At 41.4% G+C, this 19,532-nt stretch overlaps 1 protein-coding gene across 1 annotated transcript; it reads right to left on the bottom strand.

Moving 5' to 3' along the window:
* Positions 1 to 870: 870 nt before the first annotated feature.
* pskh1 (protein serine kinase H1) lies at positions 871 to 16,488 on the bottom strand. Its single transcript, XM_083916276.1, has 4 exons — positions 16,212 to 16,488; positions 14,206 to 15,004; positions 11,717 to 12,640; positions 871 to 5,428 (listed from the first exon to the last, which is right to left on the bottom strand). The coding sequence occupies exons 2-4, from the start codon at positions 14,272 to 14,274 to the stop codon at positions 5,111 to 5,113; spliced, it is 1,311 nt and encodes a 436-aa protein (XP_083772402.1). The 5' UTR covers positions 14,275 to 15,004; positions 16,212 to 16,488; the 3' UTR covers positions 871 to 5,110.
* Positions 16,489 to 19,532: the final 3,044 nt, after the last annotated feature.

Raw genomic sequence — 19,532 nt, 5'->3', positions numbered from 1 at the left:
GTCGCTAACAGCCGGACGTGGCTAACACTGATGTAAGGTAAAGGCATTCAACCGTCTTTTTTAACCACTAATGCTGCTCAAAATAACAGCAAACCTCTGCAGCAGCATGAGAAGAGTCCTTACACAGAAAACAAAGCACCAACAACGTAGTTAGTGAATCCAGAGTTTATTAAGAGTGTTTTAAAGACTTACCAACTGGCCCCTGTACCAGCTCCTCTCATAGTAAAGTCCATTCAAGTGGATTACCAAAGTCAATCCAAAAGGAAGGAGCCCATTGGTGCTTTGTTTTTTGTGTAGGGACTCTCCTCATGCTGCTGCAGAGGTTTGGTGTTATTTTGAGCAGTATTAGTGGTTAAAAAAGACGTTTGAATGCCTTCAACTACTGCCCCGAGCAAATCAGTGTTAGCCACGTCCGGCTGTTAGCGACTCTACTGGATTTCTCCGTTAATAGTTGTTACACAAAAAATGTCTCGATGGTTTATGTGATGTATGTCAGTGGCGAAAAAGAGCCTGGGGTGATTTTGCGCTGGAATTACATTTGGGATTAAAGAGATGTTTTATCATTACAGATTACAGTTTTAGTGCAAAGAGTTTTAAAGTATGTTTTGATGATTAATCAGGATATCGGGAATCTCAATTATTTTGGCCAGGATAATCGTGACATGAAATGTTCACATGGTCCCCTGATGACTAGTGATGTCCAGGGCAAATGTCCCACGTGGATAATAAAATCTATTTTATCTCAATCTCTGGTTTCATCCCCACCAACTCCTGAGGAAGAATATCTGGGTCTTTGCCGACACATTCAGTCCTGCGGCCCGTTGGACCAATCCCAGTGGAGTGTCAAAAATCCAAATACAATCTAGCAAGTCAGGTTCGAGTGTTTTATTGGCACATACTACTCACCGTTTAAAAAAATAAAAAAAAGTTAATGGTAGAAGAATCAAAGTGTTATCATTCATTTACACACAATAACAAAAAACAACTGTTGTCAGGTAACAGTGATGAGTCGGCTACTTCATTTCGGACGACAGCATTTATATGAAATCACACAGATATATAAAAACAAAACAGGAAAAGGAAACACTTTTTCCAAATGTGCTGACATTCTGCAGAACTGCAAAATGAACTCATTTGGTTATTCATTGGACATGGTATACACGAGGTACTCAACAATGTTGCTGACTTATTCAACCACAGCAATTCATTTGAGTCTGTGACTCTAAGAGCTGATGTTTTATAACAGGGTCAAATGTTTACTTCACATAGATGCTATGCTCTAGGAGCAACCAATCAACTACGTTCCAGAACTAAGGCCACCTCGTCACACTGTACGTTGGAGAAAGCATGACACCCCACTCAAAATCTTCCAAGATGACCAAAGCTGTTTTCTCCGTGAAGAATGAAGACAAACTTTTTAAATACATCTTTACAAGCCTACAGAATGTGTGTTTGATATTTAAAAAAAGACACATTTGGGGTGAAGTATCTCTCGAAATGTAGATGGAGTGATCGTTTGAGTGTGCCAATATCAGTTCCAATGTTAGCATCACTTATAGTCTTTTATAGTCAGTTTAGTCCCACAAATAGATGAGACGTCAGGGCAGAGAACAGCAGTGGGACAAAAGAATATAAGATTTGAAATGTGACTAACGTCGGGGGAATGGAAAGATGACAGAGCATCCTGGAGTAAGACAAAAGACAACAACAACAAAAGAGGCAGGAAAAACTGAGGTCAGCTGACATGGCTCGGTTAGGCTTCCAGTACGTGTTAAAAAGTTCACAACAGCGACACACTTTAGAAGTCTGGGGTAGATCACAGCAACATACTCGTATAAGGAAGAAAAGACCACACTGAAGTAAGTGAAGGTTTACTCTGGAGGGGTTCTGATGGAGAAAATACATCAGCCAACAGGTCCAATAAAGAGGATGATTGCCACTCAAAAACAAAATTCAGTTGAACTGCATAGATTAAGTGCTTTGAACAGGTAAAAGGAGAAAAAAAAGCCAATAATCCTCACCAATAATCCTACATACTTTTGAGAGCTTTGCTTGAATTCAGAAAATTCCCTTTAATGCAGCCTTTTACCATGGAAACCAGGGCTGCAACGAACACTTATTTTCATTATTGTTTAATCTGCAGATTATTTTCTAGATGAATGGTGTGTTTGGTCTATAAAATTACAGAAAATATTGAAAAAATGGCCATCTCGGTTTCTCAAAATCCAAGGTGGACTTTAAATGTCTTGTTTTGTCACTCCAAAAATGATATCAAACAGAGAAAAGCAGTCTGAAAACAGCACTTTGTTGCTTTTGCATGGATGATCACTTCAAAGATTCATAGATTATCAAAGTAGGTGACGATTATGTTTGTGATTGACTAATCCTTGCAGTTTTAATTAAAACCCTTCCACAATATTACAAAAACCAAAATCCCTAGTCTAGTCTCATTTCAGATCATTGCTCTTACATAAAAGGCTCCGGGAACAAAAGTGTCACAAAACCTGATTAAGGAAGAATACAGACAACAGAGTGTGCTACAAGCTCTTGTTCTTTCACTGTCAATATTGTGGATTTATGAAACTTGAGTTCTTCCTGTGGAATTTATTCAGATTGAACTCACTTACAATACAAGGTTAGCCCTCCCACACTTATGCATAGGACCGACGGTTGCATATGCTAAGCTTCTTTATCTTAGACTATTTTATGATCATACACACTAATGTTTTTTTTTATTCTACATGCACCTCATTATCTTCAGTGGTTTCCTTCATTTTGGTTATGACTGTTGCATACAAATTAAGGACAGTCAACGGCCAAACTACATGGACGTGCAGTAGTGTTGCTGCTGTCAGCTTCACTTTTAATTCAGTTAGCTCTGTAGGTTTGGAAAGTACAACGAGGCATGTATCTTTATCATTTTTAAACAGATTATACTCATTTTTTACTCAGTTCTAAGTACTTTTTACCTGTTGGAGGGCCTTGTAGAAGAACACGCTGACAACCCTGACCCAGCCAAGAGCTTCTACGTCTAGCTATTTACCCATTACAATGGCAGAAACATTTGCAAACCTCTTCTTGCTGATACTGTTTGTTGATGGCATATGTAAAATTCAGATGTTGGTGAAACAGAGGCCAGGTAGGACTTGGGTTGGGTTGCAACAGCTGTTTGTAAATCTATTAATAAGTTATTACTTCTAAAAGGTTCACTAGCAAGATTCAAACTAGTGATGTACTTAATCAGGTTGCACCATTAAAATGTCTTAACTCGTACAGACTTAGTTATGTGTATGGAAACAGGAAGTCAGTGTAGCATCACGCGCTGTAGCGTAACTCCCAAACTGTGGTTTTAAGAGCAAACAATATAAAGGTAGGTATGATTCAGGGATGCACCGATTGGGACATAGTATTGTTATTTATTCCCCCTTTTGTGCCAGGGAACAAAGAAATCTGATAAATAAGAACTGAACTTTTAAAGTCATTCACTCCTTCATTACACCATCTTTGAATGAGCACACATGCACTCATACAAACAACCTTTAATATAACCTCTTACATGAAATGATTAGGATTATTTCTTTTAAGAACTGCTTCAAAAGCCTTTAACACAACATCTAGCCGGCACATAAGTGATGTAACAGCAGGTAAACATCGGCCACAGCAATCTGTGAATAATATTACATTACATATCATCTGGCATTATTATCAGCCGATAAGTCGCTGCAGTATTATTTTTGTTTTGTTCTCTCTCTGTAAACATGAAGAATATTGTTTCATAGTTAGTATTCATGCAGTTTTGAGTGGGCAGGATAGATCAGATTATGCTAACCTAGCTAAAATATTTTTTGTTCAAGGATTTGGTAATTTAAGGTATATAAAGTTACTTTTCTGAAACGTCCCAATTAAAATGATCAATGAACAGCATTTTGATCAAGTGTCGGGTCAGATATCTCTTAACTCCCATTTTAGCAAGCTGACCTTCACTTTCTCAGTGGGTTTAGTTAGTTACCGAACAGGTTTCTGTGCAACTGCTAAGAACCAGTTTGCATGGTGCAACCTGATTTAGTTGAGGGTTGTGTAGATGTTAGGTTTTATGTTTATGACCTAACGAAGAGCTGGTGCCACAAGCAGCAGAGACCTTTGCCTTCATTCTCACCGTAACCAACAATGCAACTGTGAAACCACAACAACACTTCATTATTAGAATACTGCTCTTCAACACGACGGGATCATAGCAGGCACTTGGTGACTGGATCTAGTGATCTATAAAAATCTTTGGGTAGCGTGGCTTAGTGGCCTACTGTCTAATGCAATACATTGGAGATTTGATACAAAACAGCTTCACAATCTTTCGACAGCTTCAGAACAATTAAAAGAGCAAAAATGGCAAGATTAGATAAGCTTAGAATTGACTAATAATAATAAAAAAGCCTTCATTTTGACCTTCAAGGGCGTGGTTTTGTTGCAGTCTGCTTGCATTAGCCACATCTTAACACAAGGTCTGTACAATTACTACAATAATAAATTCACAGCAATTTTCATATCAGGAATGAGTGAGGAGAATTTGTTTTCCCCTCTTCGAAAAGTATCCCTTTCTTCTTAGAAACGTCAGTACCCAGAACTCTGTTCAACAGATCCTCGTGGAAGGTCATTATCCAGTGACCATTTGGATGGAGACTAATAATCACGTCAACAATAATAAATAAATATGTAGAGACACAGGGTTTGACAGAACAAAAAGCAAAAGGAGTGGAAGGCACCATCCTGCCAGAGAAAAAGGGAAGGAACGGATGGAGAGATGATGTAACCTTTGGGAGTTCAAAACTGTACTGGTGCGTCCTTTTCTGGGCTCGCCAGGACACGCTGCCAGAGGAGTTCTCAGCTGGCACCGGTTACTTTTCAACCGTGATCCTACTTTTACGGGTAGCCATGGATGTAGTCAAGTCATTGTCTATTCTTTTTAAGGAAACGATTTGGGACTTGAAGCCACTTTGGGCTCCAACATCGGCAGCAACTTTGAATGGTGGTAATCAATGTTAAAAGTTGAGTCATTGCAGTGCCGTTTCCCCCAAAAGTATAAGGTGTTGATACAGTAGGGACTGCCCCCGTTTCAGCCATTGTACTGCTGTTGATAGCGACGGTTCAGCTCCCGCAGTTCCTTCTCTCGCACCCGCCGGGCTTTGTTGGATTTGGTGGAGCGGCTGGAGCGAGTGGACTGGGCCGACTTGGTACTGTGGCAGCGTGAGGACGCCCGCTTCAGGAGGTTCTGAGATATACAGCGTTGGAGGTTCTTCATAGAGGAGGACGCGGCCATGCTGACGATCCATGGGTGCTTGAGGGCCTGGCCGGCGGTGAGGCGCTCGCTGGGGTCCACCGTGAGAATCCGGTCCACAAAGTCTTTGGCCAGGTTCGACACGCTGGGCCACGGCTAGAGGGGGGAGACAGATGTGAGACAAGAAGGTTATTGATGAGCTGAGCACACTTGTAATGCCAGTAACCTAAAAAGTATAAACAGTTGGTTCTCGAAATCAGTGGTTTTCAAAGTGGGGGCCAAAGACAAAAAAATATATAATCTAATTATTTCTAATCATTATTATAAAATATAGTCCCATTTTTAAACAAAAATCTCAATTATAAAAAAATATTTATAATAATAGAACATATGAAAATGTTATTTGCCATGCTCATCTGTCTGATTGGCTGCCAGTCAAAGCATCGTTCATGATGCCATGACGTAATAGACCTGGCGGTTTGCACCATTTATCAAGCTGCTCTGTTCCACAAGCTAGCTCCAAATGGACAGGTTTTTGACAAAAGGGGCCAAAGGAGCAGCCCTGCTGTGGAGCACACTGCTGCAAAAAAACCTAAGAACTCATGGCCAACTATAATCAGAAGGTGTGAGGCAGCATACATTAAGTATGGCTTTACAGCCATACAGAAGAATGGCCATGATTGCCCACTGTGTGCTCTGAATGGAGAAAAAACATTTGAAACCTTCGAAACTTCAGCGTCTCTTGGTACAAAAACATCCGGCAGAGGCTGAAAAAAACGTCAGACTTCTTCAGACGTAATGAAGAGCATTTGGTCAGGCGATCTGCAGCATTCACACAGCAAACTACTGTTCCCGAGCGGGCCCTGAAGGCGTCATTTTTAAAGCTGATGTGTGATATATTTTGTAGAATTGTCGGTGGGTTTACAAAGGGGGTCCCCGGCCAGAAGCTGATGCTGTTTGGAGGGCCCTGGCATGGAAAAGTTTGGGAACCCCTGCTCTAACTGACGTGTGGGCACAGAGAGAAGAGAAAAATCAGGTGCGTTTCTACCTGGTACCTGGTATAAGGCGGGTCTCCCTCGATGAAACGCCTCTCATTTGAACCGTTTGACAGGCCGTTTATTGTCCCTGTTCAAGAGCAAACAAGCCTGGTTGCTGATTGGCTATAACTCTAAGCGGGATGTGATGTAGGTAGTACTTGACGCCACAACAACACACTCCATTTTCAAAAGCCGGCAAAGTAGAGAGTAGGCCTAGACAGTAATCCAGTGGTGTAGTGCTAGAAAATTATTTGTGCACGCGCATCTTTGCAGGGCTTGTTAAAAATGAGTGCTGCAGTGGCCCAGGTCGGATTCTGACCTGCGGCCCTCTGCTCTTTCTCCCATTTTTCTGTCAACCTCCGACCGTCCTGTCCAAATAAAGGATACGCAACATAAAGTACTCTGTACCGGTGAAAGCCTGTCTGTCACTAACACACACTTTTTAATAACTACCGGAGATTTTATGGTGGAGTGTTTTCTTATATGGGACTTGAATTCACGTCCGAAATCAAACGACCCCCTAATAAGTCAAGATGATGACTCTTGGTTTCACTGTAATTTTTGAACGACACAGATTTTAATAATGGTTGGATCTTGAAGTGCTCATAAAGCTGTCTGAATGTCAACTACAATATTCAAAATGCAACTATTCGGTTTTTCTCACTTGGAGAAAGAAGTGCTGCAGCGCGGCTCCGTTGTACCAACTTTCACCCAACGATCGAAACCCATTCAGAGTGGTACATCCCCTCCGTGCTCTGGTAAATCCCTCCGGGGCCTCTTTTTGTAATGGAGACACGCTGAGTGAGGGCACTTTTGAGAGGGCGTGCCCTGAAACTTACCCAGTGGCCAAATTTGACCTAACGCGCCTAACATTTCTAGTATATGATTTACTGAATATATCGTAAATATTTTAAAGATCCCCTCCAGACATATAATTACTCTGCTTTGAATTATAGGTGTTCATTTGTAATTAATAATTTGTGACTATTGATCAAATGCATATGCCTCCTTCATTGAGAGTCTGAAAACTGTGAGTGTGCATTATTATTCATTACAGTTTAAATGCCAGACAGAAGACGTTTCCTACCGTATTGAAAAGTCCATCTTCAGAGTCATGCAGTAGTGATCGGCACCTTTAAGGATGCACCCCCCCCCCCCACGTCATTTGCACACCCCGAGAAACATCTACAATGATGATTGACAGCTGGTAAAAGCAGTATGGTGCGTACAAGGGGTGGGAGAAAAACGTATTCACTGAATTATCAAGATTCCTTATCAACAATTTTTGTAAATGGATTTTTTTAATGCCTGAATCAATTCAATTGCTTCATTTGAGATCAAAGTGTGACTAAGTCTGGTTTTCAAAGTGAAGTGTTAGCAAAAATAGATGTATTAAGATGAGATTAATAGAATTATATCTACCTGTATCCCTTATAAATTAAAAAGAAAATACCACTAAATTGGTATTCCTGAATATGACTGATACATTCCAGCTGAGGACATCTCTGACTACAGAAAAAAATCCAACATCTTTACTCAATCAATTCAGAGATATTCCAATGTAATGTAAATGTCCCATATGTGTACACTGACATATCCATAATCCATAATTCCTTTACAATGACTGATATATTTGATGTTAAGACATCTCTGACTGCATACATGCTTAAAATCAAAAATGTTTACTCTGTCAATTTAGAGATTTCACAAAGTAAAAGTCTCTAGAAGTGTATACCGTATTTTTCGGATTATAAGTCGCAGTTTTTTTCATAGTTTGGCCGGGGGTTCGACTTATACTCTGGAGCGACTTACGTGTGAAATTATTAACACATTACCGTAAAATATCAAATAATAGCCCGGGCTATTATTTATGTCAGTCACGTAAGAGACGAGGCGTATATCAGCAATCGTCACACACACACACACACGTCAACCAATCAAAATTCGGCGGGGGCGGGTAATGGCAGAAGTGCATTGTGAAAAAAAGATGCTACCTGCTAATGCTTGAGCTAAGCGGCGCATTGTCTACCTTTGGAGTTGGCGGAGTTGTTCAGAAGTGACACAGAGGAAGAAGAGTTCAGTGGATTTAGTGATTAGGAGTGACTGTGATTGTTTGGTAAACGTATAGTATGTTCTATATGTTATAGTTATTTGAATGACTCTTACCATAATATGTTACGTTAACATACCAGGCACATTCTCAGTTCGTTGTTTATGCGTCATATAACGTACACTTATTCAGCCTGTTGTTCTCTATTCTATTTTTAGTTTAAATTGCCTTTCAAGATGAAATGTTTATTCTTGGTGTTGGATTTTATCAAATAAATTTCCCCAAAAAATGCGACTTATACTCGAGTGCGACTTATACATTTTTTTTTCCTTCTTTATTATGCATTTTCGGCTGGTGAGACTTATACTCCGGAGCGACTTTTAATCCGAAAAATACAGTAATTCAACTTTTTCCCATGGTCTAGCATTAAGAAGCTGAACAAAAATCGCAATACATTTTATATGGAATTGCAATGCTTAAAAATCACAATACATGTCGAATCATACTCACGCCGACACGCAAGCACTGATGTGGATAGGCCGACGGAGTGACAACGCCTGGCAGCAAGTAATAGTTTGCCATTTTCTAGTCTGCTCTGGTCTCTACAGTCTGAATTTCCCTTCATTGATCATCCATCTGCTTATTGCCCTGGTTTTTACCAGGAGCCTGACCGGATACCCGGATCTCATATCGGCTCTGATTTATTATTGTATATTAAGTACATATACACAACGACACCTACTTTCTAGCAGAGAGGGAACAGCAGCAGAAGACCACACTGACACGTTATTAAGCAGCAGGTGCGCCTAATAAAGTGGCCGTTGAGTGGAGATATATATATAGCTATATATATATAGCTGGATCAGATATCGGATGAATCAGGCCGATCCAGTCAGTTCTATTTTATTAATATCATACACAGAAATACAGTTACAGTGATCTAGTCACTTCAATTCTATGTTTGCAACAGCGGTTAGGGTTTCAGATTACATTTTAAAATATGTTTGCCGTGCACTTTACATGGAAGTGTTACCTAATTTGTTACCTTTTTTTAACAAGTCTAAATGTTTATGTCAAGCCTGATGCCTTCACTCACATGGTAAAGTATACGCTTCATTCATTCAACAGTAGGATCAGATTTGTATCGGCCGATACGCTCAGCCCAGGTATCGGTATCGGATTGGATCAAAAAAACTGGATCGGTGCATCTCAACTCTGGTGCTCAGCAAATATGCTGCTCTTGAGGTCTCACCCTGATCACCTTAGGGAAACCCAAGTGTGGAAGGGACAAACTCTTGACTGAAAAGAAAGGCACTTATTGATTGGATTTAATGTACATTTCCCCCATATATTAATTGTATATCACTTCCAGGATAAAACACTGCTGGGAATATTGAATGTCGCTGTGCTGTTTTTTTGGTTCTGTCCAGGTAGGTAGGTAGGTAGAGGTTTGCTGGCTATTCAACTTTATTTTGTCGGACTGACCTTCACTGGCATCCGCTCTTAACTGCCAGCGACTGCTACAATGTGCACTGGAGGTTTTAGGTCTCCACATCACACTTGTGTAAGCTGCATACTGGACCAAGATTGGCTTCCAAATTAGTTGTGATGTCACAAAAACATGCCTGTACATACAACCTTCAGTCAATGAAGATGGAAACCGCCTTCTAGTGTCACTTTTTTTGAGTGGAGGGGGACTTTAAAACTTGTATAAGAACAAACAGTTTGGCATCCGTACAGTTTTGTCCACTAGACAGAAGAGGGCAGCAGAGTAATATAAAGGTGAGAATGTCTACCAAGGACATTACTTTGAGTTCTGAACTGACAGCCTGTCATTTAACCATGTTGGACATTTGGTCTATTTGACTTAATATTATAGGGAGTCTTCTTGGTCTTTAAATGTTGTCTGACTCAATAATGGGTGTGGGGTATATGTAGAAATTTGAAGTGCCTCTACTAAAGATTGAATATGTTTTGCTTGAACAGAAATCATGTTTCCAAAAGATCTAATTTAACATAAAACAGCCTTGAAAGCAAATTTTCTCTGTCAAATATTCATTGTCTTGCCCAAGGACTGGAGGAGCCGGGGATCAAACAGCTGACCTCTCGAATAGAGGACGACACGCTCTACCTCTGAGCTGAAGCCGCCTCAGATATATAGTGTAACTCAAAGTGATCTCAATTTATCTTATAAAAGTGCCTTGTAAAAGTGTGTGAGAGGCGATTACTTAAAATACAGTTATTTTTTTAATTAATTTTTGAATGCTTCAAAGCGGGAGATCTACGAGATCTCCACTCTGCGGAGTGACCAATAAAATGTTTACACCGCGTACCACCTCAGAAATATGTATATATATATATATATATATACACAAACATATATATATATACATATATATATATATATACATACATACATATATATATATATATATACAAACATATATATATATATACACACATACTGTATATATATTGAACCATTATTTGGCCTTCCCTCCCATTGTTTTTAAAAGAAATGCCAAGAGCAATCTTTAAGGGAAGGTCTACTATGTACTAGGGTATGTTGAAAGAGAATAAAGATTTTTCTGCCATTGCTCTCATGAGAAATCCTTCTTTTTAAACGTAGTCTTTTATGTGACAACAAAGACCACAACACCTGCTTAATAATCCCCATATCATCCCAAGAAGTATTGATTCCAGTGGAAGGAAGGCCTGCTGTACATACCCAGTACTCATCCAGCAGCTCCGCTTTAGGAACCTCAGCTAAAAATACTTTTCCCCAGGAGGTGATTTCAATTATTAAACGTGTCAGATCTGACCCCATCATGCCTGTCAGGCACCTGAGGAGATGCAATCCATGAAAACCTAAATGATTCAGTTGAATGATCTGGCTCCTTATTAAATAATAAAAAAAACTACTTTGCTACTATTATTTGCGTTGGAGTGGCTGTGGATGTGGGGCAAACACTAACCAAGGGCCCCTCTTGTAAAGCTCACTGGCAACATAAACATTCCACGTTATGAAACAAAGGAACAGACTACTCAGCGTTCTTCCAACTAGATACACAGATAGAGCATAAATTATTTTGCACACATACACAAACTTAGAGGAAGGGAATATTGACTGAGAGGACAAATACATCAGAGCGAGTGCAGCCAGATAAAAGGTAAGGCTACATGAGACAGATACGGACGTGAGCTGTGAGATGAAGTCTGGTGTGTGAAGATGTGTGTGTGTCCATGTCCATGCCTCATGCCGTGTGAGGAATGTATTCCACATATGGGTGAAGTCTGCTGGTGTGTGTGTTTATGGGACAGACAGAGAGAAAGTGTGTGACACATATTCCTCCTCACCTCTCCAGAGAAGCTGTACTTCCCCTTGAGGATCTGCCGGTAGAGCCTCATGCGGTTGTCGTCCTCGAAGGGCATGGTTCCACTTAGCAGGATGTACGATATCACTCCCAGCGCCCACATGTCTACGGCGTTTGTATAGGGCTTTCTCACCAGGATCTCAGGGGCGATATACTCTGGCGTGCCGCAGGTCGTCTTCATCAGACACTCGTCTCCCTTCTTCCTGCTGCTTGCCAAACCAAAGTCAGTGATGATGATCTTGGAATCGGCTCCGGGGTGGTAGTAGAGCAGGTTCTCTGGCTTCAGGTCTCGGTGAGTGATCCCTAAAGTGTGGAGATATTTGACGCCATCCAGCACCATCTGGAGCACCCGCGTGGCGTCCCGCTCTGTAAAGGAGCCGCGAGCAATGATCCGGTCAAAGAGCTCTCCTCCAGTGGCCAGTTCCATCACCATGTAGACACGTTCTGCCGTCTCAAAGACCTCCATCAGCTGGATTATATTGGTATGACGTACGCGTCGCAGAACGCACAGCTCTGACTCGCACACCTCTCTCCCCTCCCGGTATCGGGTCTCGATCATCTTGATGGCGTACGGCTGCCGCGTGCTCTTGTGCTCTACGCGGACAACCCGGCTAAAACTCCCGCGACCGATCAGAGCTTTTATGTCGTACTTGGCTGTGACCCTGGGGTCAAACTTGGCTCGATATTTCGCCACCTTCTTCCGCTGAGGGTCCGAAAGATCGGACGGGTCCTTGGGGGGCTGGGCGGAAGCGGTGGGAGTGGCTGCTTGGGCCTGGGCCTGATATGGGGAGATGGAGCTAGCCTTGTCACCGCCCCCTCCACCGGCCCTACCCGTCTTGCTCCTAGTGCCATCCCCTAGTATGAAGTGCTTATAGATATCCGTCTGAGGAGGTTGGGGGGGATCAACCTGGAAAATACAGGAACACAAATTACAGACCAGAGCAGCACAACAAAAGCTGATTGATTTTCTGACAGACGTATTGATTCTTAAGTCTACAGTTAGTAGTGTAGCTCAACCAATGAAATACTTTTGAGGTTGATACTGATATAGATATTTAGGTGACAGTAATAATGGAATGATCTGGATACAAATCCAGACATCTTTTTTGTGTGTGACCAGGATACATACTGAGCGGGACATCTTACAATTTGCTATTGCACTCTGGGGGTCTAGTGGTGGCACGGTTTCTAAATCCCCTCGTTTGGCCGAAAGTTCCACCTGGCCAGTTAATCAGACAGTCTATAGTTAAAGATGAATCCCTCATTAAATGTAGCAAGGCTGAAAATTATTTTTATTCATATTATCAATTTATCTGTTGATTATTTTTCATGATTGATTGAGAAAATAGTAAACTAGACCCCATCTTGTGATAAGATCTCCTACGCATCCATTTTCAAACTTTGCCATCATTTTGATCTAAACTACACACCTGTAAAATGTTGTGACTGTATCTTGCACAACTGTGAAACTGTAACAGTGACAAAATCCATCTGCAGACAGACAGACGTATGAACACTCAAAACCACCTCTGTTTTAGTTCCAGCTGCAGTAGGTCGCCCTCGCACGTGTTTCGTCCAACCAACAATCAAGAACCAAAACATTTTCAGGATAATATCATAGAAGACATGATAATCAATTATCAAAATAGTTGCTGATTAATGTCTGTTGATCAACTTATCAAATTTCAACATTTTAAGATTGGGTCATGTATGTGGTCTGGGGACACAGAGGATGAACGCGCTGGAACAACGCAGACTACACCACATTTCACCAGGGTTGTTTCATTTTTCTAGAAATAAATAAACCTAAACCATCGGAATACTTTGATAGATGTTATAACCACATTATGCTCATGGGCTTCAATGATCAACAGAAAACCAATCCTCATTAGTTTTGATTTTCAATTCCTTGTTGAAGTCATTTAATAATCAAAGAAGCAATGATTTTCAAGTTTCAGTTTCTCAAAAATATTGCTGCTTTTATTTGTTCTATGACAATGCAAACTGACCAGCGAGGCTGATATTGTTTTCACGTTGTGAATCTGTGTGTGTGTGTGTGTGTATGTGTGTGTGTGTGTGTGTCTCATCATGGCAAAGGTCAAGAAACATTTTAGGTGTGTAGTTGAGATCAAAATGAAGGTGGAGTTCAAACATGGATGTGGTCTGAGCGAGGGCGCTGGCAGTAGAGCAGAAGGCCCCTGGCCTGATTTGGTGCTGCAGCTGGTACACTCCCATTGCAAGATTGTCACTAGTTTAAAATTATGTTGTGACATTAAGGGATTCAACAATAATCTCTGCAAGTAGAAAACATATTCAGCAGATAATCACAGCCCTATTAGGTCAATATTATCATAATACTGGCAGTAGTGTACATAGCAGTAATGTTAGCACTGCTGCTGTTACCAATAGTAACAGCATTTGTGGTGATAACAATATTATTAGCATTACTTGTAACAACATTATCCGACTGACCTTTTTGACCAGGTCCAAGTGAACATCCCCTGGAGGCTCAGGGAGGACCTTGCTGTTCCTGCACCCCATCACATCACCTTGAGCCACTTCCCAGCCAGCCACACAGGCCACCAGGAGCCCTGCCTCATCACTGCAACAGCTGATTCAACACACTCATGGGCATCCAACATCCAGGCTGTACCCAGACGCAGACAGAGGGTTCATGAAGAAAGCTGATTACACCCACTCAAGTCCCAATGGGATGGCATCAGCAGTCATAATTCATGAATACACGCGATACATCCACTTTAGTCCAGTTTAAAAAGTCCAACAGTTCATATTTGTATTCTGGGCAAGCATGTTGCGTGTCTCGGCTCCATCAGCGAGTACTGTGTAATGGTTGTCTTTTCTTTTTTTACCGTATTCTTTTATAGGCCTGTGCCTGTGGGTCCACACTGACTGACAGGCAGCACAGTCTCCAGGCAGGGGGTACCCCAAGCCCCTTGAAGAACCTACCGGGGCCCCATCTTAGATGGCATAATATGTTGAATGTTTGAGAGAAAACTGCATGAGTTCAGCTAGTATGGATGCTCATGGGACAAAAATGATGGATCAGGACAGGGGAGGGAGAGAGCTTCTCCAAAAACAGGTTTAAGTGCAGTTGTCTTAAGGAGAAATGACTCATGCAGGCAGAACTTCCACAAAAAACGAGATCATATGCTCTGATCCATGGGGGAAGCTGTCGATGTTGGCAGCGTCTTGCCAGAGATGGAGCAGCTCCCCTGGAGAATCACGGACTGGAGAAGAGCAGAGGGAAGCTCTGAAATGCAGAACACAACATGAAATATGTACCTTGAGTGATTACGGTTAGGCTCACACATGGACATTGAATATTGAATTGTAACATGACAGGAGCAGGTTTCACTTACAGCAGCGGTGTCAAACTCAAATTCCCAGTGGGCCAAATTTAAAAACTGGGACAAAATTGTGGGCCAAACTCAATATCTACAAGAAAAAAAATGTGTATGTTTTCCCTTCTCTCCAGATGTGTAACGTCGAACCTTTCCAGTGCAGGTCCTTGTCGTAGTGTTTCTTATGTTTTATTCTTCCATTGAAGCCATGGTGGCTCTGCAGACGAGACAAACAGCTCTTTACCTTCATAAACAGATAACCTACCTCCCACCGCGGCTGAAAGCTCCTGTTTTCCATCTTTCTTTTGGCCGTTTTTGGGGAGGGGGGGATTAAGTTTGTCTGCAGAGACTGGTAGCATGGATGCTCATGTTTGTCAACAGAAAAGTAGCGCTGTGTGTGCTTTAAACTCGCAGGCCAGCTCTCAGAGAACCTTGATATGATCTTGAGGGCCAAATATAATTACACCGCGGGCCAGATTTGACCCACGGGCCTGAGTTTGACACCCCTGACTTACAGCACTGTAGGTCAATCACTGAAAGGCAAGAGAACTAAACACATTGTTATTTTTACACAGCGTTTTGTATAGAAGTTGCTTGATGAGGCCATATTGTGAAACTTTCAGCCAAAATATGAGTACAGCTATCCAGACATGTTCCGACAAGGCCAAGAAAACAAGAGACCGCTTTGCCATTGTGAAAAATAGCTGCACTGTCACAGATGGTCGCTTCTATCCGAGGATCGTATGTTGGAACTCCTCTTGATGTATTGTTAAAAGTTCTCAGCACAACATGTTTATCAACTTACATTACTTTTTCCGTTACAAGAGGGATTTAACTGGAAACGCCCCCAGAAACACATTCAAAGTAACGGTATTCTATAAGCGAAAGACACCAGGACACATTAGAACATTTCTACCGGGAATGTAGTGAACAAGTGCAGTAACGTTAGGTTTAGTTGAGATAGAAAATGTCCAGGCCCTAACTTACTCTTCATGGCAATGTTTTTTCTTTAGGCAGAAACTCACTTGACCGTTATTTTCGGCTAACACCCGGCCAGCCTCCAAAAGTTCCACACATAAACCGACATGACAAGTGTAAAAGTCACTCCAATCTCACCTCAGTACTTCTCCGACACAGCGAAGTGTGTACGCAGGCTAGCTAGCCTGCTAGCGGCAGGGCAGGACTCCCGACGCTGCCAAACCCAGCCTCCTCACCCCACTCTCACTCAGCTGGGCTCTCCATTTTCACCCCGTACTTTCCAAACTTTTTCCCCGAGGACAAACGAGTCAACTCCGTCACTTCATTTGTAAGCGACAGTTGGTGTCAATTCCGGAGTTTCACGGTTCGTTTCGGAAACGAAGGGACTGTACAAAAACACGTAAAGTTGCCCCGTCGGTTGCTTTTGTGGACGGTGTTTTTCGCCCAGGACCACCTTCACACAGACGAGTGAAGAGACATAAGGCAGGGCGCGGGTTCCGGTTCACGTTTTCAAAATAAAACGCTAGTTGAGGATTCTTAGTGCAGGGTTCATACACCGTTTCCAAGGTCAAATCAAAGCACTTTTAAGGACCATGCAGCTGTGGTGAATGACATATTTCTATGGAAACATATACACACACAGTATAAACAACTGAAATTGTGTTTTGTAACACCAGAAGGAAATCAATTCAATTTCTCTTCTGCAGCTGTTTGTTGTGAAAGAAACACAGATGCAATTCCAAGCGTTTTCAAGCATTTCATCCAAAATTCAAGCACTTATCAAACCTTGAAAACACTCCATTGAAATTCAAGAATTTTCAAGGATTTTGAGCACTCATACTAACCCTGTTAGTGGTATTTTATGTGGAACAGATTTTTATTTTATTTAGGAGGTGTGTTTTTCTCCACAATGTTCTGTATGATGACGATGATTATGTATGTTTTTATAAAAAAAAAAAAAAATATTGAACATTAACACCACTAAGGATACATACTTATATAAAAAGTCACACTAATGACAAGACAGGTGCAGTGCTCCCATGTTTTATGTATTATCTAGCAAGTTATGTTGGTTGGACACCCTGCTTTATTTACTCAATTTACAGCTGGTGTTAATGAGTTTGTGTGTGTGTGTATGTGTATGTGTGTGTGTGTGTGTGTGTGTGTGTGTGTGTGTGTGTGTGTGTATGTGTGTGTGTGTGTGTGTGTGTTTGTGTGTGTGTGTGTGTGTGTGTGTGTGCGTTCGTGTGTGTGTGTGTGTGTGTGTGTGTGTTGCATAAATTATTCACAAATGAACATCTTAAATCAAATTACATGAACATTACAACATTGCACCTACATGGCACCAACCGTGTCATGCTAGCTTGTAAAAGGGGGAAGGGGGCTAGACAATGCTAAGGCAAAATTGTGTCGAGGGAAAAACTGGCATGGCCATTTTCAAAGGGGTCCCGTGACCTCTGACCTCAACACATCTGAAAATGGGTTCTCTGGTTACCCACGAGTCTCCCCTTTACAGACATGCCCACTTTATGGTAATCCAGACAGTTTTTCATCATGTGGTACAAATAATATGTTATTTTGTCCTATATTCTAAAATAGAGTATTTGAATATTTCTGTATACTAGGGCCCATAAACAGTCTTGAATGTCATTATTTGGGTCTGACTGTAAAGTTTTACAGGCACAAACTAAAGACCCGGAGCATCCAGAGGAGGGATGGCTTTCTAGGGTATATTCACAAAAAAGGGGGTTCTGAGTGGTTCACAACAGAAGTGATCGCCGTCCAATTTCTATAAAATGAAATACCTGCAGAAATCTCCAAATGTCAAGAGTTTTTTTGTATAAGGGCGCACTCACAATGTCCATCCCATTCTGCCGGTAACTCATACAATATACAGCTTCGTTTTCCCACTGCACACTTTGTATGCTCTTAATTTGAAGGCCCAATCCTCCCACTTCCGGCGCAGTCCCATCCGTCTCTCGCTTGCCTGATGGAGCTCCTCTTCCACCCAAACTTCTTTTGTAGAGAAGGGACGACCTCCCTGGGCTTTTTTCGACCCAGTTAAACCCTCACCGTCACTTCCTGGATACAGTGAGAAGTGCCTCTGACAAAGTGCTGACTTCTCTCTTGGAAAAGTACTAGAGAGTTTGTCTGGCACGTCACCAGCTAACTCAAGTTGAAGTTCAGGTTAGAGTGGTTCCATACAGCGTGACTCTCTCCTGACCCTCAAGGAACACAGACTAAGAGAACGGGTGGTGTTAAGCCACATTTCCCTTTCCTAAATTCCACACTTTCTCAGACGGTCAATAATAAACATCTGAATACCAATTGTTAAGATGCTTTATTGTGTAAATAAATGGTTTTTAAATCCAACTTTTAACGTGTATGTTAAACTCTGACTCTGTGTGCCATTATGTTGCCAAGTAATTACAAGACATTTTCACATAGGTGTTGTAGCTCATATAAGTGAGTGAACTTCAAACCGAGACATGTTCAACGCACAGCAGTTTTGCATTTTAAGAGTGTGTTTAACTGTGAACCTGTTACTCTCAGACAGGAACATTGGGATGGACAATGAACCAGGAACTACAGAAGAAAACACAAGTCTGTGCTTCATCGGCTTTAGATGGAGTAAACATACTGTAAATAAAGAAAATAATGATCCATTTAAAAAAAAAAAAAATCATAAAATGGAGACGAAAAAATTCAATAAATGAGATTCACAGTTGCCGGCAAGCTGTAACCATGGAAACCGGGCACCATTCTACAGCCAGCTTGAGTAGTTTCATATCATCTACAGGTCGGCTGTGTTGCCTTAGTAATCTTGCTTTGGTTTGCATATATTAATATATTTTATTTTAGAAAGTGATATTATAGTCTGTCATCAACACAAACATTTTTCCAAATTTATCCAGACCTGGAAATGACTCAAATTGCATTCCATATTTTTTCCCTTCTGTGTAGGAACCCTGTTAAGCACACTTCTACATCTATCTAGGACAGACATCTGATCAAACTATGAATGGCACAAACCTTTAATAACGTAATAGATTCTGGTTCATTTTGTCATTCCTTTATGTGGTGGGGTCCCACTGGGACACTCTCGGGAGCCCCTGGTGGCCCGTGGACATCTTCTGGGGATCAACTAAGCCAGTTAATTCACAACAGACGTGCATCAGTTTCCTGTAATTCCTATACACAGTAAAGCCAACTTAAATTCACCACCAAACCACTTCACTATGCCTCCAGTCTGAAAACATTATGTATGCAGGACTCAACCATTTGTTTAGACGCGTCTCTCATGATGTATGAAATTCTGCGTACACACATATTTTTTCATTTCTGAGCACCTTTCGAGTGGTTGAAATCAGTATTTTGGATCTACTCCTGTTGATTTGCAGCGGACAAAGCAAAGAATGCATCTCAGTTGCAGTTCCTGTAGCATGGGCAGCAGGGCAG

Source organism: Echiichthys vipera (assembly GCF_963691815.1).
Source record: "Echiichthys vipera genome assembly, chromosome: 7".
NCBI classification, from domain to species: Eukaryota; Metazoa; Chordata; class Actinopteri; order Perciformes; family Trachinidae; genus Echiichthys; species Echiichthys vipera.
The sequence above is the reverse complement of the archived record's forward strand: the minus strand, read 5'-3'. Positions and strand labels throughout refer to the sequence as shown.